This window comes from Stegastes partitus, unplaced genomic scaffold (genome assembly GCF_000690725.1).
Source record: "Stegastes partitus isolate 25-593 unplaced genomic scaffold, Stegastes_partitus-1.0.2 Scaffold7, whole genome shotgun sequence".
Taxonomy (NCBI): Eukaryota; Metazoa; Chordata; class Actinopteri; family Pomacentridae; genus Stegastes; species Stegastes partitus.
The window spans coordinates 61,862-89,064 of record NW_007577738.1 but is presented as its reverse complement, the minus strand read 5'-3'; the positions used below and the strand labels follow the sequence as shown (position 1 = coordinate 89,064).

The 27,203-nt window shown below is 38.4% G+C and overlaps 1 protein-coding gene across 2 annotated transcripts; it reads left to right on the top strand.

Annotated features, from left to right (window-relative positions):
* Nucleotides 1–1,777: 1,777 nt before the first annotated feature.
* On the top strand, nt 1,778–26,960 carry LOC103357150 (sentrin-specific protease 7). 2 transcript variants are annotated; one of them, XM_008281577.1, is made up of 23 exons: nt 1,778–1,862; nt 3,902–3,990; nt 5,974–6,039; nt 6,153–6,268; nt 7,712–7,960; nt 10,201–10,325; nt 10,675–10,793; nt 12,834–13,113; nt 14,515–14,663; nt 15,723–15,851; nt 15,942–15,975; nt 18,090–18,314; nt 18,504–18,979; nt 19,261–19,388; nt 19,884–20,000; nt 20,637–20,753; nt 21,737–21,832; nt 21,912–22,123; nt 22,292–22,338; nt 22,449–22,492; nt 24,051–24,119; nt 24,206–24,356; nt 25,406–26,960. In XM_008281577.1, exons 2-23 carry the CDS (start codon nt 3,934–3,936, stop codon nt 25,538–25,540), a joined length of 3,141 nt encoding a protein of 1,046 aa, XP_008279799.1. In that variant the 5' UTR covers nt 1,778–1,862; nt 3,902–3,933; the 3' UTR covers nt 25,541–26,960. The 2 variants fall into 2 exon arrangements, with proteins under 2 accessions (XP_008279799.1, XP_008279807.1); XM_008281585.1 differs by lacking the exons at nt 1,778–1,862; nt 3,902–3,990 and adding an exon at nt 5,045–5,192 and having other exon boundaries at nt 5,943–6,039.
* The last annotated feature ends 243 nt before the right edge of the window (nt 26,961–27,203 follow it).

Here is a 27,203-nt window from a genome sequence, read left to right as displayed (position 1 = left end):
TTTCCACAAGTTCAGTGCACATAACATGCTTGACAAAGGTTGCATTGTTTTGCACAGAGACACTAAAACAGGTGCATATAAGTTAAAATATCTGCCCTCAGGTTTGCAGTCTGTCTGTTGTGTTGTAATAATTTAACACAGCTTGTTTAAGCACAAAGTAAAATTCATAAACTCAGACAATGACACAGGAGGAGCTCAGTATTCTGAACTCATACTTGTTGATTCAAACGCCCAATAATTGGTATTATTATTTTTATTTCATTATCGCAATTTCTTGTTTGTGTGCCTGCAACGTTTATTTTTTTACTCAGCTATATTGTAAAAGAGGAGTCAGTACAACAGTGTATTCCAAGTTTAAACAAAGGTTGAATAAACGAATGAGTAATAATAACTGAACCCAGTTCAAAATTACAGGGACATCCAACTGAAGGTGTGATGACAGACACAAAACACACAAAACACATTTTTAAATTAACTAATTTAAAATGCGTTAATTGCTTTAAAACAAGGATGACAATGCGTAAAGTACACAACAATGCATGCTTCATTTATCTTAATAAATTATATTGTCACACACCATGATTTTAAATTTACTCTAAATGCAAAATACGTGCCACAGTGAGTTGTTGGCAGGCTGTCCCATGTATCATTTATTAAAGGATTAATATTTGAATGGATATTAATTTTTCAAATATTTTTTATGACCCATTAAAATGTCAGCTAATATATATATTTGTAATTTACTTTATTAATTTATGGATTCATTAATAATTTCCAAACAAATCTATCAGACTTTATTATACAATTCAGGTAGGGTGTGTTGTGACTGCATGACACTTGCCGTCCTAATCTTTAAGTGGTTTTGAAATATTTTTTTCTTGTGAGAATAAATCAAAAGAAATGTTTTTGGTTTTTTTTAGGTTTATTGATGTAGACAGTACAGTGCAAAAATGATCCTTAGTGTTTAAAAAAAAATCTATATATATATGAATATTCATATGCAAACTTTTTTTTCAGTTTTCATTAGAACCATATGGAGGACTTTCATTAAACTGAACTAAAAATAACAAATACTTTTTTACTGAACGTGAAATAAGACAAATGTGAATGAGTAGCACTTGTAGAAACCCTCCCCGATGAATTCCTTATTACCACAGGCTAATCTTGACTTCGTTTTATGAGGAGTTTGAACATCAATGAGAATAAACTAAGTAGAGATATAATATTTGTTTCATCAGTTGTAAACGAACTGGCAATAATAAAACCATTTCGGAAATAATGTCACAGCAGCATCAATTTGAAAATAAAGTTAATTTTGTGTATAAGTAACAACATTGTATGGATCAAAATGACTGACAAAGACGGGGATTTATTTTTTAGGGTTATAATAATACATTTGTAGTCAATTATGATTGAATTACTCTTTAAATGTGTTCACTTAAGCTTACTTCTTGTGTCCATATTGTACTGATATTTAAAATATAACTCTATATTTTAAAAGAAAAATAAATATTATTCTTCCGACTGACATCTCACCATAGTTTACATTAATTATCAGTTAATGTGTTGCTGCATTACCTTTGTGACATAATATTTACTCCACATAGAGGAATGAAATCTTCCCGGAACAAATTGTGACTTCTTCGTGTTCTCGGTGGTTTTGTTTGCTTGTTTTTGAACGCACTTCCGGCGCTCGCCGGATGTTGCCGCGGAATATTGCAGCGCCTCTTGAGTGCAGAGTCGGACAGAGGGAAATGTGTGCCTTCTGTGTTTGCAAGCTGCTGCTGGACGCGTTCGTGGGAAACTAGCCGTCCCCATTTTAGAGATACTGTGTGTAAATTTCACAGGAGGCCTGGCCTGAGGTGAGCTTTAGCTCCGCTATGTGCAGCTAGCATTATGGGTTTAGCACAAACGTTGCTAGCCTGGTCGGCTAGCGCTAGCTAATCAGATTTTTCACTTTCTGTTCATCCAGAGAAATTGAACTTAAAATCAAACGCATAGTCATTGCAGAGCAGCATGACTATAACACAAAAGGCTTGTTTTGAATAAATTGCGGTACACCTGTTGTTCATGCAACAGCTTCAGTGACTCAAGAAACACATTTAGCAAGTGTTGCCTGCTGAATTGAAATAATGGGTCACTTCTGGTTAGTTGCAACTTGGTGCTTTTACATTCACATGCATGTGAAGCATGGTCTGGTCTCTCGATGCTGATGCAAAGTGGAAAATCTGTTTATCTACTAAAGAAGTGTTTACATACGTGGAATCAGATTGGTGTTTTGGGGCAGAGCAGTAAACAATGGCTACAAGAAAAGAAGGTCCACAGAATTACAAAAAAAAAGCAAGTGTTACAAGTAAAAGGAAATCGTAGCAAATCTAGATTTTTATGAAATAGTAAAGTAATGAAAGTATTTACAGTTTTGTTTACAATGTTACAGCTTCCAAACACTACACAGTTAATTGCTAATAACTACTTTGATCTCCCTCTTTGTGTTAGTGTTGTTACAATAACAGGATTCAGATCTTGATATGATGCCTGACCAAATATTGTACCACATCAAGAACCTAAAACATCAGGAAAAGTAATGCAATAACAAATGACAGAATTTGGAACTTACTTCTTGTTGTTAATTAAAATAAATGAAATATTTTGACAATGTTAATGAAAGGTAGTGGAGAAGGTAAAAAAAAAAAAAAAAAAAAAAAAAAAAAAAAAAAAGCCACTCAATAACAGGAGGGAATTGATGGACCAAAGCATTTTCATACACTGTAATAGTCAATCAGAACTGGACAAACTGTACTTTAGAATCAGTTCTTTACACATCTCTCACCTTTGCAAGTCACATTCCTGCTCACAAAAAGTTCTTGCAGATAGGAGTGCAGCAGTAGTTTATTTGCTTATTTAAAACAGTACTTTAGTGAATATTTTAATCACCCACTTTCACTCTTTCTGCAGGAAATCAGCTGATCATTGTAGCTACTATTGCAGTTACTGCATGCTTCTGAACATCTGACTTTTAGCAGCTTGTGTGCAAAGGTGAAGTTATCATTACCAGTGTAAAGGCCGTATTTGCATGTACCAATGCGTTCCACATTGTTAAAGATGCAACAAAGCCAAGCTAATCGCCTGTGGTGTTACCTAATAAGTCACACTTGTTTGACTTGAATTTGATTGCGTGATGCGTGTGATACGTGTCTGCCGTACATACAAGCTGTCAGCAGTCGGCGTCACGCTTGGATTTGCAGCCATGTCTTGGAGCTATGAAAGCTGCTGGACAAAAAAAAAAACGCAGTTGGCAGGCCTACTTTGCTTGCAGGGAGTGGAAGCAGAGCATTGCAACACCACTGTCTCTCCACCGTCTCACTGTGGCACGTCGACATATGTCATCAGACATGCTGCTTGTAGCAAAACACTGCTGATCAACTAAAGTATCAGTACAGGATTTAATATAATTAACAACATGTTGTGATACTTCTCTCGTATCGGTTTGTCATGCAGCACTTTGTATAGCAGTAAATATCCTTTTCTGGCAGGTTGACTTGCTTAATGGCACTATGACAATCAAAAAGCTATAATTTAGCAATTATTTTCATGTTTTTTGAAATCCAAATCAAGTCTTTAAGTTACCACCTAGTTTTTTACATGAAGGGTTTAAGCTAATATACTACTGTATGTTCTTTCTGTCATGGTGGTTAACATTTTATTTGCATTTTGTTAAGTATCTTACTACTGAGCCAGTAGTAGCAATCTGAATTAGCCACATACCCTGGAGATTTATTATTTACTGACAACATTAAACTCAGGTTCTTTTTTAGACTATAGCTGTTGATTTACATGTCACGATTCTGCACCTATGAGCACTGTGTCATACTGTTTGTGTCTCTGTATATATTTCTTGCAGGGTTCTTGCTGTGCCTTATCAAACCGTGGACCATGATGGAGCGACGAAGAGCCTTAACTATCCCTTTTTCTGTTGACAAGGATAACCTGGTATATGCTAACTATGTTTCTGAACTATCCAGTTTTCATTGCATAGCTGTTATCTTCTGAGCTTTTAGTGTGCTGCATGAGCTGCATTTTATCTCGGCATGATACTGTCGTGTTGCTTGCTTTATGGCTGCCATCATCACTTGTACTGATCACAAGCTCATTGTAAACTGTTATACTTTAATGGGTCTGCTTTCACGCAGGCTTGCTGTTATGATCACTGCGTAGCTGAATTCTGATATTCACCAACCACATTCTCTGCTGTAAGGCCAGGACATATGACAGCTTTAACATAGGCAACTGTAATCAGTACAGTGCATCTGGAAAGTTTTCACAGCGCTTCACTTTTACCGCAGTTTGTTATGTTACAGCCTTATTCTGAAATGGATTAAATTCATTTTCCCCTCATAATTCTATAATACATCATTATGACAACTTGAAAAAGGTTTTTGAGATTTTTGCAAATTTCTTAAAAATTAAAAACTAATAAATCATATGTACATAAGTATTCACAGCCTTTGCTCAATATTTTGTTGATGCACCTTTGGAAGCAATTACAGCCTCAAGTCTTTTTGAATATGATGCCACAAGCTTGGCACACCCATCTTTGGGCAGTTTTGCCCATTCCTCTTTGCAGAACCTCTCAAGCTCCATGAGGTTGGATGGGAAGCGTCGTTGCACAGCCATCTTCAGATCTCTCCAGAGATGTTCAAATGGATTCAGGTCTGGGCTCTGGCTGGGCCACTCAAGGACATTCACAGAGTTGTTGTTTCCTCCAAACATAACACCTGGCATTCAGGCTGAAGAGTTCAATCTTTGTCTCATCAGACCAGAGAATTTTGTTTCTCATAGTCTGAGTCCTTCAGGTGTATTTTGGCAAACTTTAGGCAGGCTGCCATGTGCCTTTTACTAAGGAGGGACTTCCGTCTGGCTACTCTACCATAGAGACCTGATTGATGGATTGCTGCAGAGATGGATGTCCTTCTGGAAGATTCTCCTCTCTCCACAGAGGAACGCTGGAGCTCTGACAGAGTGACCATCAGGTTCTTGGTCACATCTCTGACTAAGGCCCTTCTCCCCAAATTGCTCAGTTTAGATGGCCGGCCAGCTCTAGGAAGAGTCCTGGTGGTTCCAAACTTCTTCCATTTACGGATGATGGAGGCCACTGTGCTCATTGGGACCTTCAAAGCAGCAGAATTTTTTCTGTATCCTTCCCCAGATTTGTACCTCGAGACAATCCTGTCTCTGAGGTCTATAGACAATTCTTTTGATTTCATGCTCGGTTTGTGCTCTGACATTCACTGTTAACTGTGGGACCTTATATAGACAGATGTGTCCCTTTGCAGATCATGTCCAGTCAACTGAATTTACCACAGGTGGACTCCAGTTAGGCTGTAGAGACATCTCAAGGATGATCAGTGGAAACAGGATGCACCTAAGCTTTATGGCAAAGGCTGTTAATACTTATGTAAATATGATTTCTTAGTTTTTTATTTTTAATACATTTGCAAAAATCTCAAAAAAACTTTTTTCAAGTTGTCATAATGGTGTATTTTGTGCAGAATTTTGAGGGAAAAAATGAATTTAATCAATTTTAGAATAAGGCTGTAACATAACAAAACGTGGTAAAAGTGAAGTGCTGTGAATACTTTCCAGATGCACCGTATATTTTTGCATGATCAAAGCTACTTCATTACCACTTTGTCTTCTGATTATTAAGTGGTTCGCCTGTAAAATGTCAGAAAACAGGAAATAACACTTGTTAAGAATTCATCGTGTCCAACTTGATGCCCTAAAGTTTAACTAACAGCTGCTGTGACATGCTTGCTACATATAAACACATAATCACAACGTGATGAACTGTAGATCAATAAGCTTTGCTTATTTGCTCTTGCTGCACTTCTATATTAGAGTTCATAAGATTTTTGTTGTTTCCTTTCATACATTTTACACAGGCATCGTAACTAATTGCTGTATGAATTTTAGATGGAAAACCCACTCAGAATCCCCATGACATGTCTTTCATCAGACTGTGGAAAGTTAGAAAGACAGGTACACAGAAATGTCTTTGCTTACTGTCAGACCACATGAAAACATGTTACGGTGATAAAATGGTAATTCAAGGTTATCCTCAGGACTAACACTGTTTTCTTTCTCTGGAAAAGGTTTCCTGGACTGCATTTGCTGGTTGCAAGTTCAGACATAGTAATGTACGGCATAAAAATGGGTCCACGACGTTTGATGACAACCACGCAGCTATGATCACAATGGAAATGACCAGGTAAGCAGCCAGCATCCTGTTATTGTGCTGCCCATCAGCTGAAGATGGCACATATGTGCTGTTGTTTACACTGAGTTTAATGGGCTTTGAGTTTAATCTGATGCTTTCACTGTGGAATTTGTTGCAATTTCTTAAACTTTCACAAGATGGGGCCCTCACACTTAATATTTAAGAGTTGTTAATAAGGTGATGTACAGCAGTGCTCCTTCGATTTGTTTTTTCTAGTTCAGTGACTGGATTTAAACATTTCTGCTGTAGCTGAATATTCAAACTGGAAATATTATTAATTTTTAAGACACTGAAATAAATTCCCAGTAAATAATTCCCAATGTGTATGCAATATGTACAATACATCAGGGATAGATCACAGTCTTTTAACACACAACAGCTTGTTTGACGCACCATGCAGAGACAGACTGACAGAGACACTGAAGTTATAAATGTACTACTTTCCACCACTGTGGTTAACGCAGTAGCTGCCTGTGGTTACAGCAACACCAGTTTAGCTTAATGATCACAATGCACTCGCACAAATGCGACCACTTGAAGTTTTACCTCACACACTCTCAACAAAAGGTCGAAACCATTTTGGTTGCAGTCTGAAGCCTTGCAAAGGATTTAGAATAGTAAGTTAAGTTATCGACAAGATGAAATATTCCAGACCATGTGCAAAAATATGCAGGCACTTTAACAAAATTAGAGTTTAAAGGTTATTTAAGACAAAGCACACCATGTCTTGAACGTGTTTCAATATTACTATGATTGTTATTATGTTTATTTTGTTCTTTTTGACCAGTGGAAGGTAGCTTACTGTGAAAAAGCAACCTCTATCTGGATTTGTGATCATCTTTCCCATAATAGGATTTATGTCTAATTAAAGAAATATTTTTGAAATAATTTATAACAAGAAATTGAAGAGGTTTTCTACACATAATATTGATGTGTGTTTCAGGTGGAGCTGCTTCATGCATAAGTGGGACAGAGAGTTCTAGGTTTTAAGTTACAAACATGGTGCACGTGACACTAGTTAGTTGTACAACTTATTCCTCCACATCTTATCACAACATGGATCAGTGGTTAAGCAGTTGTGGCCTATAATATAATATAATATTTCGGCACCTCAAGACATTTGCTATTCCAAAATAATCACACATGCCCCTTGCGTTTGTGTACAATAATAGTTTTTCACACTGCGTCATGTTGCTTTACTTAAAGAGCATGTTGCTTCTGAACTCGGTGACTCAAAGCCAAGCTTATCATGACTGCACATATGGCTTATCTATACCAGTGAACCCCTCCCTGTTGATCAGCTGGTACACAGAAAGCCTCATCTGCAATGAGAGATGAGCTGCAAGTCAAAATATCTTGATGGGACTTGATGTTGCAGAGGAGACACTGATCTGGGAAGGTTGTGAAGACACATTTCTCTGTTTTGTCTTTTAGGAGGCGACCCCTTCTGATCTTAACAGATGTCCTAAAGACAGAACCGGGCCAGGCTTACATAGACAGGATAAAAAAGAGCCATATGATGAGCAACAGAGGACTAAGTACGCGGAGGGAGAGTGTTCGGAACAAAGAGGTACCTCTGACCTGCAGAGACACTAAGACCAGTCAGAGGGAGACCAAAAATAATAAGAACAAGAGTGAAACCCCTAAACGAAACCAGAAGACCACCCCCACATCCTCTCAAAGGTAGGAAAACATTGGTAAAGGAATTATCTGAAGATTTTGGAAATGAGCTCCAGTGTAAAGCTGCAGCCAGTTGACTTGGACCAAAGACTGGAATGTCGCCGGACTATATTCAAAGGAAACAAAATCTGTTTACCAGCACAGTTAATGTGTATCTCACTTTTTAGTTGAAGGGTTTTGTGGTTAGTTATGTGCATTATGATGGACTGTTGTCATCATGTCATGATCTTCAGATTGTCAGGCAACCAGTTAAAAAAGTTAAATTGATTTTATTTTAGTTTAATAGTTTTTAAAATGCAATTCTACATTTGAAGATTATGGTGATATTGTAACATTAAAATAAAACATTTAATGTTTACATTTATTTTTTTTGTCGCTCAAAATATACGTCACAACCGCCGATGTGCGACACCCGCCGGCATGCACAGTGTTGCCACCTTAGTTGCTTTCTCACTAAATCTGGTGACTTTCCAAATCCTCTTTGCCACTTTTTTTTTTGTCAAAAGCGACTAGTGACACTAAATCTGGCGACTTCTGGTGTTACTGGAGACTTTTCTGGTGTTTTGGAGGCTCTGGCGTGAAAACACATATCGTTTTGTAGTTACTGTGCTCAGCGAGCAGTGGGTGCTGCCGTGAGCTCCTCCCGTCCCAAAGCGCTCACAGGTGGTCAGGAGTTTGGTCAGCAGTCCCAGCTGCAGGCAGCAGGACAACCACACGCTGTTTTACTTTGCTGCAGGTGGATGATTTAAGTTCGACTTTTTATTTCATATATACGTGGAGGACTCAAATAGACTATTAGAGTATTTTATTTCAAAGTAACTTTCAACCCGGAGTCTTTTTTTTCAGAGTTCAAAACGTTTTTGTTGCAGAAATAAAATGTAGTTTTCTCTGTAGCAGTTCATTGATTTCATAAATGCAACACTATAGTTTTTTTTGATACATAGCATAAAGGTAAAAATGATAAATGCAGTTTTATCTTCATTTTAGATGTCAAAAGTGTTTTGTGGCTCCCAGTGTTATCCTTTTTGTGGGAAACTGGTCCAAATAGCTCTCTGAGTGTTTAAGGTTGCCGACCCCTGTTCTTAATGAAGCATCCAGACATGTTTTAAGACATAAAAATACTCTGCTGGGAATAATAATCTGTCTAGTCTGACATGTTTTTTTTTCTACAACAACCTTTAGCGAATATGTAGAAACCTCTTTCATCCTTGTATTTATACAGAATCTCTGAATCGGTTAAAGAAAAAAATGTTTTGTAATTTACTGAGAAGTCCATTTTTGATGTACTGGAGGTTTTAAGTTTCCCCATGACACAGGTGCGAGTTGAGTTTTGGACGTGATCGTCTTCTAAACTAGATTCCACAAAATCCTGCCTGTACAAACACGTCCAATATCAGATTTAAGGTGGGCGCAGGGAAACTTTTCTCCTTCACCAGATGAATGTGAAAACATCCTTCAGATGCCAAACTCTGCACAGCGAAGGTCAAACATTTAAATGAAGTAACAATAAGCAGAACACATTTTTGAGTGGAGGGGGGATTAAACGTTTCACAGAGAAAAGAGGAGACATTTGTGGATGTTTGTAGAACTTTCCCTTTTTTTTCTTCCCTTTTTCCTTTTTGTTTTTATGAAGGACACATTTGGCATGAAGTCTTTCTGGGTAACAGCTTCTGTTCAGTTTTATTCCTACAAGCCTGCAGAATCTCTGCAATACTACTAATAATAATCATATAGAAAAGACTCACACCATTAAGCACCCAGCTGTGAATAATGAGTCAGATAATGGTTTCTACTTGCATGAAAGGCTTGATTCTGAATAAGAAATTGAGTTGTCTCTTTGTCTCTTCTACATATGATGCTACACAAAACTCAGAATAGTGCGGTAGGTAATATTTTACACAAACCAGAACAAAAATTACCACAAAAGCAGCAGGAGGTATTTTTTGTCAGGTTAATTACATCTATTTGTTTTAAATTAGTTTAAGGAGGAATGAGTTTTTAATGGAGTTTGGCTCGGTCGGCTATTTTCCAGGCAGAAGATGTGATGATTTTTTATTTGTAAAATACCTCACACAGCGAACTCGAGATTCTAGTTCACATAGAAATTTCTGCATTTGTTTTTATGAGCTTCAATATTTTGTGCTTAAATATAATTTTTAGATTGTTCTCTTGGGATGTTTTTACACTACGTCATGTAGCTTTGCTGAAGCTGTACACCGTAAATAAAACAGAGTGTTTTTCAGGTCAAAGCCCATGAGAGGACAACAAAAGAATGATGAAGAAGAGGACAACGAAGAAAGCACAGACACTGAGGAAGTGATACTAGGAATGAACAACGGAGAAGACGACAAATTCGCTGAGGTTGTCGGTGGGTAAACGTGAAGAGTTCATATGCAGTTATCGCTCCCTGCTCTCCTCCTCTATTGTACTTCTGTCACACTTCTCATTTTTCCACTCTCCCTTGACCTAAGCTGAATGTCCTTTAATGTAAGGGTTTTATTAACAGTTTCAGACACAATTAAAAGTCTTATTAAACAAAACACAACATATTTTTCTCTGCTTTTTACTTTAGTGTACATCTGCGTTTACAGCTTTGCCATATGTTTTTTACATTTCGTCATATTTAGAGGACATGATATTCCATGTGTAGATTGTCAGCACTGTATGTGTTTATTTGAGCATCACAGGTTTGTTCTGCGTTTGTTTGTCTCATACAGATTGTGGATTGTCAGTAAGCTGGGAACCCACTGAGAACAAAGACGGCTGTGACGACTTCTCCCCAGCTAGCGTCAAGGACAGGTGGACTGATTCAGAAAAAGACGTACAGCAGAATTTGGTGGGTACGGCTTTTAAAACTCAAATGAATACCGAACCGATTACTGCAGAAGGGGTAGAACTAGAGCCCAGGTGTGCACGTCATTATGCAGTCGCGGTGGCAGCTTTCCATGTCGGCCTCATGCTTTGAATAAGGCCTTGAATCACCTTTCCTTAAAAAGTCAGGATGTTTGTCTTCCTAGGCCACAGCCTTCTCAGGTTTCATCCATGCCTATTAAAGTGTGCGTGTCCAGCAAAATGCTTTACATGCAGCTTGCGAATTGACCAGATTTACACCTTGTCATTGCTGATTTATTTTTTGTTTGTTTCGTAGCGAGAGTTCCGTGAGGTGATCAATTCCAATTCCATTTCACGCCAATGACTATAAAGCTACAGCCAGTTCAATTAGCACAAAGACTGGAAAAAGGGCAAAAGCTAGCCAGGATGTGTCCAGAGGAAACAAGACCCGCTTACCAACATCTTTAACCCTCTGTACCCAAATCGATGTCTGGGTGTTTTTTGTTCCTGTCACGTTTTTACTCGCTGTACGCTCATTTTTCACTGCAATATGAAGTCCTGCACCTCTATGGAAACAGTCCAACCATAGAAGTAGAGTCAACTCAAAAATGTCTTTTGTGCACTATGCCAACGGATGTCTTTGATTACTCTTTTTACAAACTTTTAGAAAAATTTGAGTTAACTTGTGTAACATTTTTTCCAAGTGAAAATTATAACAAATGGAGACTCTACATTCTACTAATATTTTACGACTTACACTTTTAAAATTAATTAATTTATTTTTATTTATTTAAAATGGACAGTGCACGTTAATGAACAAACGTAAAAAAATACATGTAAATTTGCCAGAGTTAGCATAAATGCTAGTTTGCATCTGTTGTCCCTTGGTGGGTCATAGACTAAAAAAAATTAACGCACAAGGCTTTAAAATACACAAATACAATACAATCAGTCAATCAGTAATACAAAGTGTATGATTGTAATTGCTAGATTTGAACTATTGGAGTTTGATTTGCTGACGTTAAGGTGCTTAAGTTAAAGTGTGTATTGCCCGTATACAAGTTATTTGGAAAAGTACACAAAATAAAATTTGCATCCATACTTGTCTCCTGTCTATTCTGTGTAAACACAGCCTTCAGTTGAGCAAAAAAAAAAAGTCTCAGAATTTTTGTCATGCGATTGTCAGTCACAGCTGAGTCACTAATGGCTTCATTGTTACACGATGAGCACCGGATTCTTTCTTTTTCACACAATCTGGTTTAGAGGTAGTGAGTCATTTCTGTTGATTTAAAAAAAATAAAAATAAGTGAGACATGTAGAATAAAGGGGGCTGCAGGGTGGCGCAGTTGGTAGCACTGTTGCCTCGCAGCAAGAAGGTTGCCGGTTCGCGTCCTGGTGGGGGCACCGGAATCTTTCTGCGTGGAGTTTGCATGTTCTCCCCGTGCAGCGTGGGTTCTCTCCGGGTTCTCCGGCTTCCTCCCACACAGTCCAAAAACATGTTGAGGTGATTCTAAATTGTCCGTAGGTGTGAATGTGAGTGTGCTTGGTTGTCTGTCTCTAAGTGTGGCCCTGTGATAGACTGGTGACCTGTCCAGGGTGTCCCCTGCCTTTGCCCTAAGTCAGCTGGGATAGACTCCAGCCCCCCCGCGACCCTAATGAGGATTAAGCGGTGTATAGATAATGGATGGATGTAGAATAAAGTGATTTTGATGAAATAATTTTCCTATTGGAGCAGCACATCACAAATGAGTAGTTCAGAGACTATCAGACAGTTGAAAATTCAACAATTGTGGGGAGTTTTAACAGTTTCTGTCTCTGAAAAAAATGCATTTTTTTTTTTTTAAAGACAACGTTGCTTTCAAACCTTCTGGTAGGTTTTCTGGTTCACACGATAAAAGCTCACTAATTGTTATTCCGTAGCTGGAAAGAGCTAAAATACCATGTTTTCAAGACATGTCTTTAAAATCTTCACATCCTTATTGTACTTAAACATTTCTCTCTGAGTTGTTTGGTAAATGCTTTGCATGCTGTGATGTCTCAACAGAAGAGGAGAAGGAAAGATTCGGGGTCACAGTGCAATGGAACGGGCAGCCCCAAACGCCACCGTGAGAGTGTGCTTCGCCTCACAGGAGAAGACGGAAGAAATGGAGGACCGGTACCTTCAAGTGTTTGTCAGGAGCAAAGTGAGGAAGATGTAGATTTGGAGAACCTGGACCGCTGCATTGTACAGTTCACGGTGGGAGGAGATGATAGAACAAACATTTTGGTCCCAGTCATCAGCCCGAGTCACGACAACACAGCTCAAGCCAGCCCTGCTGAACCCAGTGAGTACAACAACATGGCAGTAACGGCAGATTTACTTCCAAACCTAGTAGCTTTATTCTACGGTATTTTTTTTCTGTCACTGAGAAATGGTGCCTAGGAAAATCTAAATATTATTTTTGTGTGTGAGCCTTATATCAACACTTTAACAAATACCCCAGGAAGCATCTCGATTTGAAAGCGTGCCGTATCTGCTCACTGTTTCTGAATGTGTTTGTAGAGAAGACATTTAAATGCATCAGAACACAAAATCAGACAATTCATACACCTAAAACCCAAGTCATGGATAGAAACCAACTGTGTGCTCACTGTAAATAGTACATTATTAGTAGAGCTGAAACTATGCTAAAGTTTTGAGGCCAATATGGATATGAACTCATGGGAGTTTTAAGGAAATCTTTTAACTACTTATTGGCTGATAGTTATTTGCTGGATGAACACAGAGCAGAAACACCAAAAGCCAAAGTGTGAACTCATTTGTAAGAGTTTACCAATGAGCTTTTGAGTAGGACTACTTTATTTAATTTATGTTACAGCGATGTTGTTTCTTGGAAAATGTATTCACTTACTTATATGCCAATACATTTATGTCTGTGACTGGCTAGCATTTGATCAGTCAGGCTGCATTAGTTAGTTTATACGTTTGGTGAGCAAATATGACTGTAAATGCACAGGTTGCTCTAATTTTTTTAATTCATTTTCTGCATGGTAGCAATCGCTGTGGGTGATATTAGGCAGGTTTTAGTGTCTCAAACAGTGGATCATATACAGCCCTAGCAAACATGGGGATGCTGTGTTCTGTAGCACTATGTGTTGGGAACGGGTAAAATAAGTTGTTTCTTAAACGACTGCAAATCAAGAAGAAAGTACATTCTTACCTTGGAAACGATAGTTTGGCAAAAAACCTCTTAACTCAGAGTCAGTTCTTCAGCTGTTTGTGTTTCTGTAACCTGCATCTCATGGTCTTCATCAGTTAATAGGGATTGTTCAGTTTTTCTTACATTGTGTAACTGTGGTACTTTTGTCACATCGTGTTGTCCGCTTGTCTCGTAGCCAACTTTTGTCAAAACTTGTTTGTGTGAAATTGAATAATTTGTCAATATTTTACCCTTTTTCTCTTTATCAGATATTGTTTGGGGTTTCAGCCATTTTGTTGGCTTGTCTTGAGTGTTTTGTTTTTTCAGCTTGTGGGTCTAAGTAGCTCTGTTTACCAATGTGTCTTCCTGGGATTACTACTGTCCTTACTGTGCTTTAAAGCCCATTACATGAAATCTATGTGCTGTCAAATAAGGGCCATGTATGTGATTGAGAGGGTCTTTAACTCTGAGAGACGCAAAGCAGCATTATTCCCAAGAAAAAAAAAGTCACACTATCCTAATGCTGTGTTTATGTTTGTTTTTCAGTTGTGCTGTCCAGTGATGATGAGGAGAGTGGTGTTGTTTCTCAAGCAGTCCGTACACTGAAAGACACAGTAATACAGGGACAGTCCTCAGTGAAAGCTGTGGCCAAACAACAACAACAACAACGAGCGTCTCACATACAGGACATGCAGGTTGGTGGAGTCAGTCAATCCATATTGGTTCAATACTTTAGAAGTGTATTTCATAACAATAATTTATACAATTGTTTCACTTTTATGGTAAACGGGGAAAACAACCCTCAGACAGCTTTCTCTACTGAGCTGAGTTAATGCCCCGATTAACATGACATCACAAAGGGTGTTATGGAGACATTACGTGAAGGCCTAAGGTTTTATTTCACCCCAGGGTGTCCAGCACCACCTGCTAAATGAATGAAACAAATAAGAGCCCTCAGTCTTCAATCTGTGACGGGAGAGCAGATTGGATCTTAAAATATGATTTAAAAAAAGATTTCTGTTCATTCTTAACCAACGCAACATTTTATTAGCTTTAGTTCACTTGTCTGCAGAACGTTCTGTCACAAACTTTTGTGATCAGACAACAAAAATCATTAAAACTACTGGATCGATTCTACCAGTGCAGCATTCATCCAAAGTATCACAACCTTTCACATGACTGACAGACAAGCTTAAAAAAATACATCAAACCTAGATCACAGTCAACGAACAGCCTGAAGAAAGGATTCAGTTTTAAACAGTTCTGCAGAGCATGCCACGAAAAAAGAGCTGCTTGCAAAAGCAAAAGAACCAAAAGCTCCTCTGTGAATGAAACTAAATTACCAAGATTATGCCACAGTTTGTTTGTGGAGTGTCACGTAGGATTCTTTTTATTGTGCGTTTAATCGACAGAAGAAACAACCAAGTTGCTTGCTGTAACCAGGTTGTAATCCAAATTGTTTAACTCATTTTTGGCTGACTATTTTTTTCATTAAAAAACATTCTTAATTGAAATGTTTTTCATTAGATAATTTACCTGTATGGTCAGCCACAGTGTTGTTCTTATCACCACCACTAGATGGTGCCAAAATGATGATTTTTTTTCCTAAGCCTTTCCAAAGTGGCTTCACGGCTACTTGTGTTGTGGGTGTCACTGTGTTGTCACTGTGTATGCTTTATAATGCTGCCACACCACCCTTTCTGCACCATCTTTAACAGACTATATCTATATGTGCGTATGTTTGTGTGTTGCAGGTGTTGCAAGTAGATACCGGAGCAGTTTCGTCATCAGTGACAAATTCTGTGAACTACTCCTGCATGGGGTTGACCTTCTCCACATTACATTGTGGAGGTTTCCAAGGGAAAGCGAAAGGAGGCATTATGGTAACCCAAATAAACCACAAACACATGCATTTCTCATTTAGTATCCTTATCAGAATCTTGAGTGTGTCATGCATCTTTTTCTCATTTCAGATCGCGGAAGACAGAATCATCATACCACTGACAGGTAATGCTGTGATTTAAAAAAAAAAACAAAAAAAACAAAACAGCTTTATAATCTTCACTGTGACTCCTGATGTGGAAAATTGCTCTCAAACTTTACAGAAAGCACAAAAACACTCCAGTTCATGCCTGTTCTTAGATTTATGTATAACACATGCTTACATTGCTGAAGGGAATTTGATCTGAAAAAAACATCAGCAAATACCAAAAGCATGCATAAATGTATAAGAAAATGATTAAGAGTAGATTATGAACATATGAATAAATGAAACCTCATGATACAGCCGAGTTTGTTTTCACACTTGTCTTTCCTTAAGAATCCTGAAGAGTATATTTCTTTATCAGCAAACTGTTTGTAGGAGCATAAGCTGCTGCTGCTGTCTGCAACCTTTGGTCTGGGTTGTATAAACGCTGAGACAAAGAGAAGCCATCTCATCTTCTTTTGGTCAAGCTGTCTGCACACCATCCTCTCACAGCTTAGTGGTCTATTTCAGTTATTTAAGTGTGTTTGTGGTCTTGGATTAGACCCTCATTCCCAAGTGCACTTTCACCTCTGAACACGTGAATCCTCCCTTCAGGGAACTGAGGTGGTTTGTCAGTGAGCTTTGATCCCAGCTACGTGTCTTTAAGGAAATGTCTGTTATATGAGTTTTGCAAGTTTGTAAAATATTCTGCAAATGCACTTATTTAGATACATTTTATAAACAGCAAGGACAAGTTTTTATTTATTTATTTTTTTTACACGAATGAATGCATGATTATTTTAGCTTTAAAAAACATGCAGAGAAGAAGAGTATAAAGGTTTTCTAAAAGTGTCCGTAGGCACTAAGAGCCAGGTGCACCAGATCTTTGTTTGTTTAAAGTTAAACTGATTATAATGTAAGTGTCTGCAGAGTGGAGATTCATGCACCGATAACTAAAAACAGATTGTACCTCAATACTACTTCTTACATAGAAGTTCTAAAATGTTTACTAACTGTTGCTAAATGAATTTTGACAAAACGTTTGTTTATGGATTTGATTTAAAAGTAGTTCAAGTAAAACTGTTGATTATGCACATCTGACCTTGACACTTGATTTAAGTTGTGAACTGAAATGTATTTTTACAAACACACTTCCATTTCCAAAACAACGGATAGGTTTTTGTAAATTAAACACACCCCCCTTAGTCTAAACTGTATAAATACTAAACACACAAAGGTTCTGCAGTTAAATTGAATGTATCACTGAATCGTTTAAAGCTATCGGTTAAATACAACACAAGTGAGTATCCCCTGTAAAATATCATTTAAGTTCCAAATGAGCCAAAATGGTATCACCTCTCAATAACTTCTTTATTTCTAAGTTGATAATCTGATTATTTTTTCTTATAAAAAAATCAAAAAGAAATACTTCAGAAAGACTGTATTGAAAATACAAACCCCAAATCAGAAGCTAAAATATCAGATGCTTATAAAATGATCTGTGAACACCAGAACTTTCCCTTCGTCAGATCTGTGTTCTATGTCTATGCAAACTGTTTAACCTGTTAATAATTTTCCATAAGAGAAAATACCCTACAGTTCAACTTAAGATGAAATGCAGTTACTGTAAGACGATGCACTTTTAAATCATTTAAAAATGTAGTTACATTCGGTTGTTTACTGTGTATTAACAGCTTAACCTGCGACAATGGCCTCTCGTTAATAAAACTGATTGACTATAAAATGGACAGCACACTTTTCTAAATACAATTTGTATATTTTAATGATGTAACCTATTTTAGTTTGAAAATAGCTTGTAGCTAATAAGAACTTAGAAAGGGCTTAACGCAAACGGAGCAGTGGGATTAGCTGGTGCAGCCCAGTCCTGCAGCAGGACCAGTAAAACACCTTCACAGTTATACATGAAGTTGTCTTAAATTCTGCAGGACGTCAGGGTGACAGTATTTGAGCATCGAAGGTAATTAGATGCGTTTGCTCCCATGTGTTTCAGTTCTACACCAGGAGAACACAGTATAAGGTGTATCTGTGTACCTCATGTTAAGCAGTGGTTTTAGAATAGTAAACATGAGGAAATAACAGTGTTCATCATAGCTGCTGATGCTAGCATGCTAACGTGACCTCCTCTTGTCCTCAGACACTAGTGAGCAGTTTGCACAGATCTTGAGCTTCGAACGTAAAGAGCTGAGGAGGTACAGCGTTTGGGAGAAGCAGGAACTGGAGGCGCGGAAGTTTCACTTACATGATGACGAGGAGAACTGTCCTGCCGTTCTGCTGTTTTGCGTGTCGGAAACTGCTGCGACTGCGCTACAGCAGGACCTCAGCCAACTGTGTGTCAACCAAGATGAGGCCCCAGACACTGGTGAGACACACTTTCCAAATGACAAACGTTCAAGGTCTGAGCAAACAAAGTGTCCATCTTTAAGAGATTTCTACAGAACTGTTTGCAGCTTTGCCAAGCGTTTCTATTTTTGCTGTTAAGATTTTGTTATGTACATTTGTGACATAATTTTCACTGCTGTTTGATATTGATGTGTTTTTATTGTGACAGGGAAAGCTAGCCCCTTCATCCTGCTGACTCTCAAAGGTCCTCTGGAGGGAATGGAGGGAGCGTTATTGCGCTCTTTACTGGACATTGATTGCCTCAATAGTCTTGCAAATGGACAAGCTATTGTTAGCGATAATTTAGACACATTAGGTGGTTTGGACATCGACTCTCCAGTTCTTTCTCTGGATGATAGCATAGAGCTGATTAGAAGAACTGGACTGGATTCTCACCTGCTCTCCATGCTGGGTGTGAAGAGCACCGATCCCGAACCGAGCAAAGACAAGAGCAGTTCACAGTCTGATGGAGACAAAACCCTCATAACACACACCCAGCAAGAGGCTGAATCACTGAAAGGGTCGGAGCTAGAGTCGGAGCTGGAGCCGGAGATGAAACTGGAGACGAAACCAGAGCAAGACACGGGGACGCAACTCAAACCAAAAGAAGATCAGAAAGAACAAGAGCCGGAACATCCCTCTGACGTAAGTGGTTTGTGACTTTATTTTGGATTGTGACACTTTAAAGTGAAACCTGGATGTTAGTTCAATCAGAATATCTTTCATTTCTGTACATTAATCATTTATAGGCTCAAAACAGAAGCTAATGTGCTAATTCTGACAAACAAAAAAAACAATTTAAAGGAAAGAACATTGTTGGTAGAAGAACCCATTTTTCTCTGTTCGTAATCATCTTGGAACCCCTTAGATTTATTTTGTGTCCTGACGAAGGTGAGATACACAATGTTATGCATTTCCTCCCACAGAAGAAAAAGGTGGAACCCACTCCTGCATACACACTTTGCCATCGTAGAACCAAAGGATCGTACTCAGTGTCGCTGTGCAAACCAGACTCCAGCTGGACTAAATATAAACATCAGGGTCTGGCCCGCAGGCAAGTAACCCACCCTGTCCCGTACACGGCGTCTTATACAGGTGCTGGTGCAACAGGGTCTGATTTACAAATGGGGATATTTGCAGCCACTGTAGTTCTCTCTCAGGAATAAAGATATTATAACAATTAGGGTTTCACTAGTGGTGAGTTTTCTTTTTTCTCAGTTTTGAAGTTTGGATTTTCTGGTGCAGAGCCCCTTTTTTTTTTTAAATGCAAAAGTTGTGTGCCACTCTCTTTTAGATCATTTTAATGAAGGGTAAAAGGAGAACTGACACTGACAAGTTGGCAGGCAGCTGTTACTTAATGAGTACCACTGGTAGAAGAAACCTTAATAAAGAATGTTATGGGCTTAATTGTGTCAGGAGTGTTAATCTGAAATTTTAGATGAGAATATATTAAAGCCTACCTGAAACTGCTGCATCTTAAATGCTGCTGGTACTGATATGATCGATCCTACACTAACGCTTTGCTATTTTCTCCTCCTTTTCTGCTTAGGTTGATCCAGTTTCCTCCCCCGCCATTAAAAGGAGGAATATCAGTAACAATGGAGGACCTGCAGTGCCTTGACAGTGGCCAGTACCTCAATGATGTTATTATTGACTTTTACCTCAAGTAAGTAACACATTTGTAAACACAAGGCATTTACCCTTTATAGGGCACTCCTTGAAATACTTGGAAAATTAAAACTTCAGCCCGAGGGTGTTATTGAAGGATATTTCAAGATATTTTTACTTTTGTGACTTTACATTTTTTTTAAAAATGTTACAAATCAAGATTGCTAAAGTTACCATATATGGTAACTTGCCCATTTACGCTTAAAAAAGGGAGTTTGTAATAAATAAAAGAAAAAGTAACAAACTGCAGAAAATATTTGTGCCTATCTAGTAACAAAGTATTTATAAAGTGCTTGGCAAGTTCATTTAGTAACATTTTTCTTGGGGATTAGTGGTTTTGGCACTAATCTCAAAAAATAAATCAAAGTAGAGTTCAATGCAAACCAGTGTTTATAAAGTGCCTGGAACATTTGTTTAGTGACATTTAGTCAGTGATATTGGCACTAATATATAAACTACATCAAAGTGCACATGGTTCTTGTCACCTCAAGGAGAGGCACATGGTGGACATATTGAACGTCCAAGGAAGTTACCAAATATGGCCGCTTGCCCCATAAAGGGTTAAGCTGACTTTGTTTCCTTTTGAGTTTGTGGAGGACAGAGTGTTGATTGTGTTTATGTGTGTGTGAATCAGGTACCTAATCCAGGATGCACCCGCTGCTGTGGCCGAGCGCTCACACATCTTCAGCAGCTTCTTCTACAAGCAGCTGACACGGAGGGACAACGCCAGTGAAGGTGCCAGCAGTGACTCGTAAGTAGCGTTGACAAAGTCGTATCAGGTTGGCACTGATATGCACTGATACCAGGAAGTAGCTGCACACTGGCAAAAGTTCTCACTTTCTCCCACCTGACTGGGTTTTAAGTGATGCCTGTGACTGTCGCTCATGTGATTGGAATCTTTACATCTCTGATCCTTTAACTATTATTTTACAAAATCTGAATAAACCTGGAGTCAACATGTACAACATTTTTCTTAGTCCCTGCAGGTGCATAGGTGCCCTTTACTGTGTTAACACGGTGGCTCTAAATAATGTTGGTGTGTTATACTGCTAATATTTCAAATTGATTTCTGTGCTTATTGCCTATCTGCTCTGTATAAGCACAACCTGCAGTTCAGCTCAGTTCAGAGGAAAAGTCTCTGAATTTCTGTCATGTGATGACTGGTTGTGGCTGAGTCACTGATGGCTTCTCAGTTGTGCCAAGGAGTGCAGATTTTTATTTTTTTATTTTTTGCTTTTTACAAAATTTTGTCAGAACAAATGTTTTTGTTGTTTTTTGGGGGGGCATTTTTTAGCTGTAGAGTAAAAGGGATTTTGATGAAATATTACAATTTGAGGCTCAGATTTGGTACAAATGATAGGTTCAAGAACCGTCAAAATGTTGACAATCTGACAATCCTCTCTGTTTTTATAGTTTCATTTAATTCCTGTAACTTTTAAAGTGTTTCATGCACTAGATGCACTTTGTTGAAACTACTTTTACTACTTTTACTCATCGTACCGTCACCATGCTTTTTAATTATACATTTATTTGCTGTAGAATCTACACAGTTATCAGAATAAGAAAAGCAAAACATTGTGTGACTTCTAAGTTATGAGCTTAATTTTGCCTTCAACAGTTAATTTGTGGATAAAGAACCATCATTTGCTTTCCCTCCATTTTCTGCCATCTTCTTAAAACCGTTCAACACTTAATATGAAGTCACTACAAACTGTTATTTTTGTGTGCACCCAGCTGTCAGAGGCAGAGGCGGCACCAACGGGTGAAGACATGGACACGGCATGTGGACATCTTCAAAAAGGACTTCTTGTTTGTGCCTGTCAATCAGGAGTAAGTAAGATACATGGAAAGATTGTACAGCCCTCTGGTTTGCAGTTAAACACATCAAATGTACTCTTTCTTTGTTTAGGGCTCATTGGTATTTAGTTGTCATTTGTTTTCCTGGAATGGATGAGCCTAAACTGGAAGACTGGGCTGGTTCAGACTCACAGAAGGGAAAAAGCCACAGCGGGACAAGCGAGTCACTGCATCAAGAGGAGAGCCAGGGATGTAAAAGCTTAAATGAAAGTGCAGAGACACCACCTACGTTAAGCCGCAGTGACACTGTGGACAAAGAGTCAGGTATGTTTCACTAAAAGATCCGTGCCTCTTTTGCCGTGATCTGTCCTTTGGCGTACAACAGTCACTTTCCTCGACTTTTTGTGCATATTTTAGGATTTGAATAAAGTTGTGATTTTCCAGTTGGACCTAAGGAAAGCTGATATTAATGTTTGGTTTCATGTGTTTTAGAAAATGGCCAAAAGGAATCCACCAAAGATCCACCACCTGGTCCAGTAGTAAGAAATAGGTTTTCTTTTTCTTCCTTACACAGAATAACAATATTTTTTTAATTGCTTTTGTCTTCTGTTCTTGCGAATCTGCTGTCTGATTTTGTCTTTGTTTGTAGAACTGCACAGAGCTGACATGCAAGAAAAAGACAGTTTGCAAAAGGTTTGTCTCACTGTTCAACCGCTTGACATATGAAAATGAGAACTTATGGAGTTTTTCACAAGGAGACCTTTAGATAAAATGTCCATAGTAGGGCTATAATGATACTTGCATTTGTTCCAAACTGTGAGGTATGAAATTTCCACGGTTTGGTACACGCTGTGAGCCAAACACTTACTGTCAGAAGTCTATTTATGGAAACATACTCGCTCTGCGAAAATTGTAAATCATGTGCTCTACCTGGAATGTTTTGGCAGTGCACCAGTTGTTGTCCATCAAGTATAGCATGCTAGCAGGGTTAGCCTCGAAAGCCGGGCAGCTGGACTCTATTAGAATAAACTCAAATTATGCGTTGAGCGTGAGTCCTCTGCTCAAACGGTGCCGGTCAATTAATAGATGTCAAACTTCCACTGAGCATAAGTGTTTTTAAGTGCAATGCACTGTTGACAGAAAATTAGGACTTTGTGCAATTTTTAAAGCTGAAATTGCACTGCTGACTTCAGTGGCTAATTTAACTATGAGCATGTTTCACTTGTCTTAACTGACATTTTTGTAATCTTCTGGTGGAGGTATGTTAGCAGCGAAGTCACTCTGTCTGTCTGTCTCTCTGTCAGCAAGACTGCACAAAAATTACCTGGCCAAATTTAATAAAAACGTGCTGGAGAGGTGGAGCATGTGTGCAGGAAGAACCCATTACAGTTTGGTTTAGATCTGCACCTCTTTTGCTAAAATTGTGAGATAGTGCATTGGCGAGTACCCTTCTAGTAATATTTATTTTATACTTTAGAGTAAACAACTCAGTGTTTTCTTTTTGGTAAAATGCAGCATTTGAGTGTCTTAACTGTTCGAGTGAGAATTATTGCCAATTAGACACTTCTGCATGCTTTAATTAAAATAAAGCTACTTGTTGTCTGTCGTGTACTGAAACTGGACTGTAGTTTGTCTAAGGTCACACTGCTTGTCCATAGTTACTATATGTGTGTGATTCAACCATAAAAAAACACAAACACTCTCACCATAATGCTCGGTTCATTTGTGTTTTGTGCAGACTGTTTGGTTTACTGCTGTCTTCGGGGTATCTTGTCTTTAAGTTCTATGCTCTTAAACGCCTTAAACCATCGGTGCAGTGCAAAGGTGTGTTCAGTGTCTTAAAGTGTCGGCATATTAAAACCGTCTACATGCAGCTGAGATGAACTGCGAGTAAAACCCGCTATCAGAATGTGTATCATGTCTTGAATGACCACTTCAGTTCGGTTTTCACGTCGGTGTGCACACTTTATTTTATCGGTGGGAAACTGCAACTGCTGTTAAACAGATAAAATGCCCATTTAAGCTTAGCACACAGCTATAAAAGGGGGATTGTAGTGTTTGTATTTGCACATTGGATAAGGATACAGAGACATTTGTAGTGTGTGTTTTAAAGATTTATTTACATTACAGACTTTACACTCTGGTCATTCATTGTAGTCGACTTGCAGTATTATTTCCACTAACCTGACAATGTGGAGAGAATCACCCCAGATAAAGGCTGAACACACTGACTTGTCTCTCCTCTCTGTAGGCCGTGCATCCTGATCATGGATTCCCTCAAACTGTCGCTTCATGAGCGAGTATTCAAACTCTTAAGGGAGTAAGTATGACACTTTAAATCCACCTGTTTGCATGTGTTTGTGTTTCTATTTATGTGTTTTTAAATGACATCTATTTGTCTGTCAGGTACTTGCAGTCAGAATGGGAGGTCCGTCGTGGTTCATCAAGGGAGTTTGGTCCCGATCAGATGAAAAGCTCACACTGCCAAGTTCCCCTTCAGGACAACAGCAGCGACTGTGGCCTCTACCTTCTCCAATATGTTGAGTGTTTTTTGAAGGTAAAGATTTTGTATGCACTGTATTCTAATGTGTTTTTTAAAAAATGTAATATTTGATCTGCAACAGCTTTACATTTTCGTGTTTGGTTTAACCTGCTGAATCCCAGAACCCGCCAGCAGGTTTAAAAGACATATCTCTAAATCAGGGATCTCCAGCTCCGGTCTTCGTGATCATTAACAGACTTGTGTAGAACTTGACAACACACTGTTGGAGATCCATTAATTTGAGTCAGGTGTGTTGCAGTATGGAAACATCTGAAACCTGCAGGACTGGAGCTCACGAGGACCGGAGTTGGAGATCCCTGCTCTAAATAAACCGCAGTGACCCATTTATCAGAAGCAGAAACTGTAGGAAAAGCAAAAATTGTCAGATGTTCAATATTCTGATGGTCCTGGAGCTACTCTGCTGTTACGTGCTGTTACATCGGAAAACGTAACCAAATCTACACTTAAAAGCACAATACCGTTTCCAAATCAATTTGTCCTGTGTGCCTCAAATTTGCCAAAAAATGAACCATTTGCTTGAGCCTGATTCTGCAAAAAACAGAAAGAATTCAGCACTCCTTGGCTCTACTTTACAACCAGTAGTGACTCAGCTGCAACTAACAGTCATTTGACAAATATTCATGAAAATGAAATAAACACGTGAGTAGTAAAATATCTATAGTAGAGTCCCAGTTTTTCCCCAGTATGGGTGACACCTGTGGGCACCTGGAAGGATGCTGCACATGTTGATTGATGTTTTTTCCAATTATTGTAAAAGTAAATAATCAAAGAAATTGAACTTAATTTTTCCTTTTTTGTATAATATGATCCATTTTTCTATTGCAAAGAAGAAGCTTTTGAGTTCTATCTACTTCTTGCCACGGTTGCTCTGTTTCCATGCGCTGCATGACTTTATATTACAGTGAAAAATGAGCCCACAGTGAGTAAAAATGTTACAGGAGCAACAGACACAGAAGCTGCTTGGAATTCTGGAGTTAAAACTCATATAACCGTTTTTAAGCCATGTTCATAAAATAAGTAAGTGATTCTGCTTCCGCTTGCAGGACCCTGTGGTGCACTTTGACCTCCCCCTACATCTACAGCGATGGTTCCCACGGCAGCAGGTTCGAAGGAAACGAGATGAAATCAGAGATCTGATACTTTCCCTTCACCGACGTCAGAACCTGGATGAAGCATGAGAACAGCTCTGCTGCCGAGTGCTGCATCACATTCCTGTAGCCATTAATCACTGCTCATACTGAGCAACGGACATTTCAGTGTGAACTGAAAACATTTCTTTGAAATTAGAGGCTGTTATTTTATACATTAACCTGAACAAAACACGTGAACCTTTGACTATCTGTGGGTCTGTCTGTGAGTGAATATAAAGGCATTAGCTAATTAAAATAAATACGTTTCTGTCCATCGCACCAGAAAGGCTTAAAATATATGTACACATGCAGATGTTTGTACACCCCAAGACTTTTTACTGATTGCTTTTTCTGATGGATATTTTACAAAAGGAAGTATTTGTATTTAATTTTTTATGTAGAAACACTGAAAGTGTAGCAATGGTAAAACGTAGTTTGTACAGAGGCATTGTTTAGATGGGTTTACTTGCTTGGCTGGCGTTATGTGTAATGTGTGACTAATAGTTCAGCGAAGTTCTCTGTCATGGATTTCCCAGTACATGCAGTTCTGATTTTTCCATCTCTTGCATCAGTGCATTTTCACTTCAGACGACACAGGCTGTGTTCAATACATGGATGTTTTTCTTACAGAGTTCTAAAAGGCTACTTAAGCCTCAGGACTGTGCCTCACTCTGTTATCCTGTCAGCCTCTCAGCTACAGGAGACAGGAGACATGGCACCTCCTCTTTGCAACACAGCTAAACTCGGGGTGCTACTGCATATTTGTGATCTTAGTTAAAAATAACACTGGGACACTGCAATGTCTGCTGATGGCGAATTGACAGATTTAGACCAAATCTAATTCTAATTAAACTATCAGTGCAGCCTACTGTATACTGTCACTTTACATATAAAACTTTCTGGATACTGCCATCTGTTTTTAGCGACATAGACAGCTGACCCTTTGTTATAAACTAATAGCTTCTATATGATGATAATGATAATAATAATAAGAAACATTTTCGTGCAGAATGTGGGAAATCAGGTTTCCTATGTTTTCCAGACTACAGAAGAGTGTGTGCTGTGATAACTCAAAGTACTTCATTTTAACGTCACCATTTTTCTTAAGATGCCACGTATAAGATATAGGATTTAACATACTTAACATGAATACTGCTTGCAAAAAAAGTTCAGGGGTGCACACACACTGGCATGTGTTACACTATGCTCTCAAAATAAGACCCTTTATGACCTAAGACACATTGAAATCCCTCACTACCGTTGCCTAAGTTCTTCTCAGCAGAGACAAATCTCGGTAGTCTTGTAGTTTTTCCGCCTTTGTTCAGATGTTTGTCTCTTTTAACACCTAATGATGTCCTCAATGCGAAGGTTTTTTTTGTTTTTTAGACATGTTCTGAATGTACAGGTACTGATTCCAAAATTCGTTTGGTTTCAATGTTGTATTAAAGTATACAGAAAAAAAACTGCATTTCCTATTCTGCTGTTGTTTTTCCTGTTTTTTCTGTTTGAGAGTTGCAGTGAATGAGTCTCTGTCACTTACTGCTTTTAAAATGCCGACTGGACACATTTTTGAGCGTACAGTGACTCGTGACCTCTTTTTTTTTTTTTTCATGGTTTTTTATCACAAGATGACACTAGAGGTTGGTTGACTAATTGTTTTGAGTCTTTGTTACCTGTTTGAGTTTTTTTTGCTTATAATCCTTTCCTTCTT

Bases quoted from the DNA above. Each gene is read 5' to 3' on its own strand.
- LOC103357150 (XM_008281577.1), top strand. From the start codon at position 3,934: ATGATGGAGCGACGAAGAGCCTTAACTATCCCTTTTTCTGTTGACAAG. The intron at 3,991-5,973 runs GTATATGCTAAC...TATGAATTTTAG, and splicing joins CTGTTGACAAGGATAACCTG to ATGGAAAACCCACTCAGAAT. The intron at 24,357-25,405 runs GTAAAGATTTTG...TTCCGCTTGCAG, and splicing joins ATGTTGAGTGTTTTTTGAAG to GACCCTGTGGTGCACTTTGA.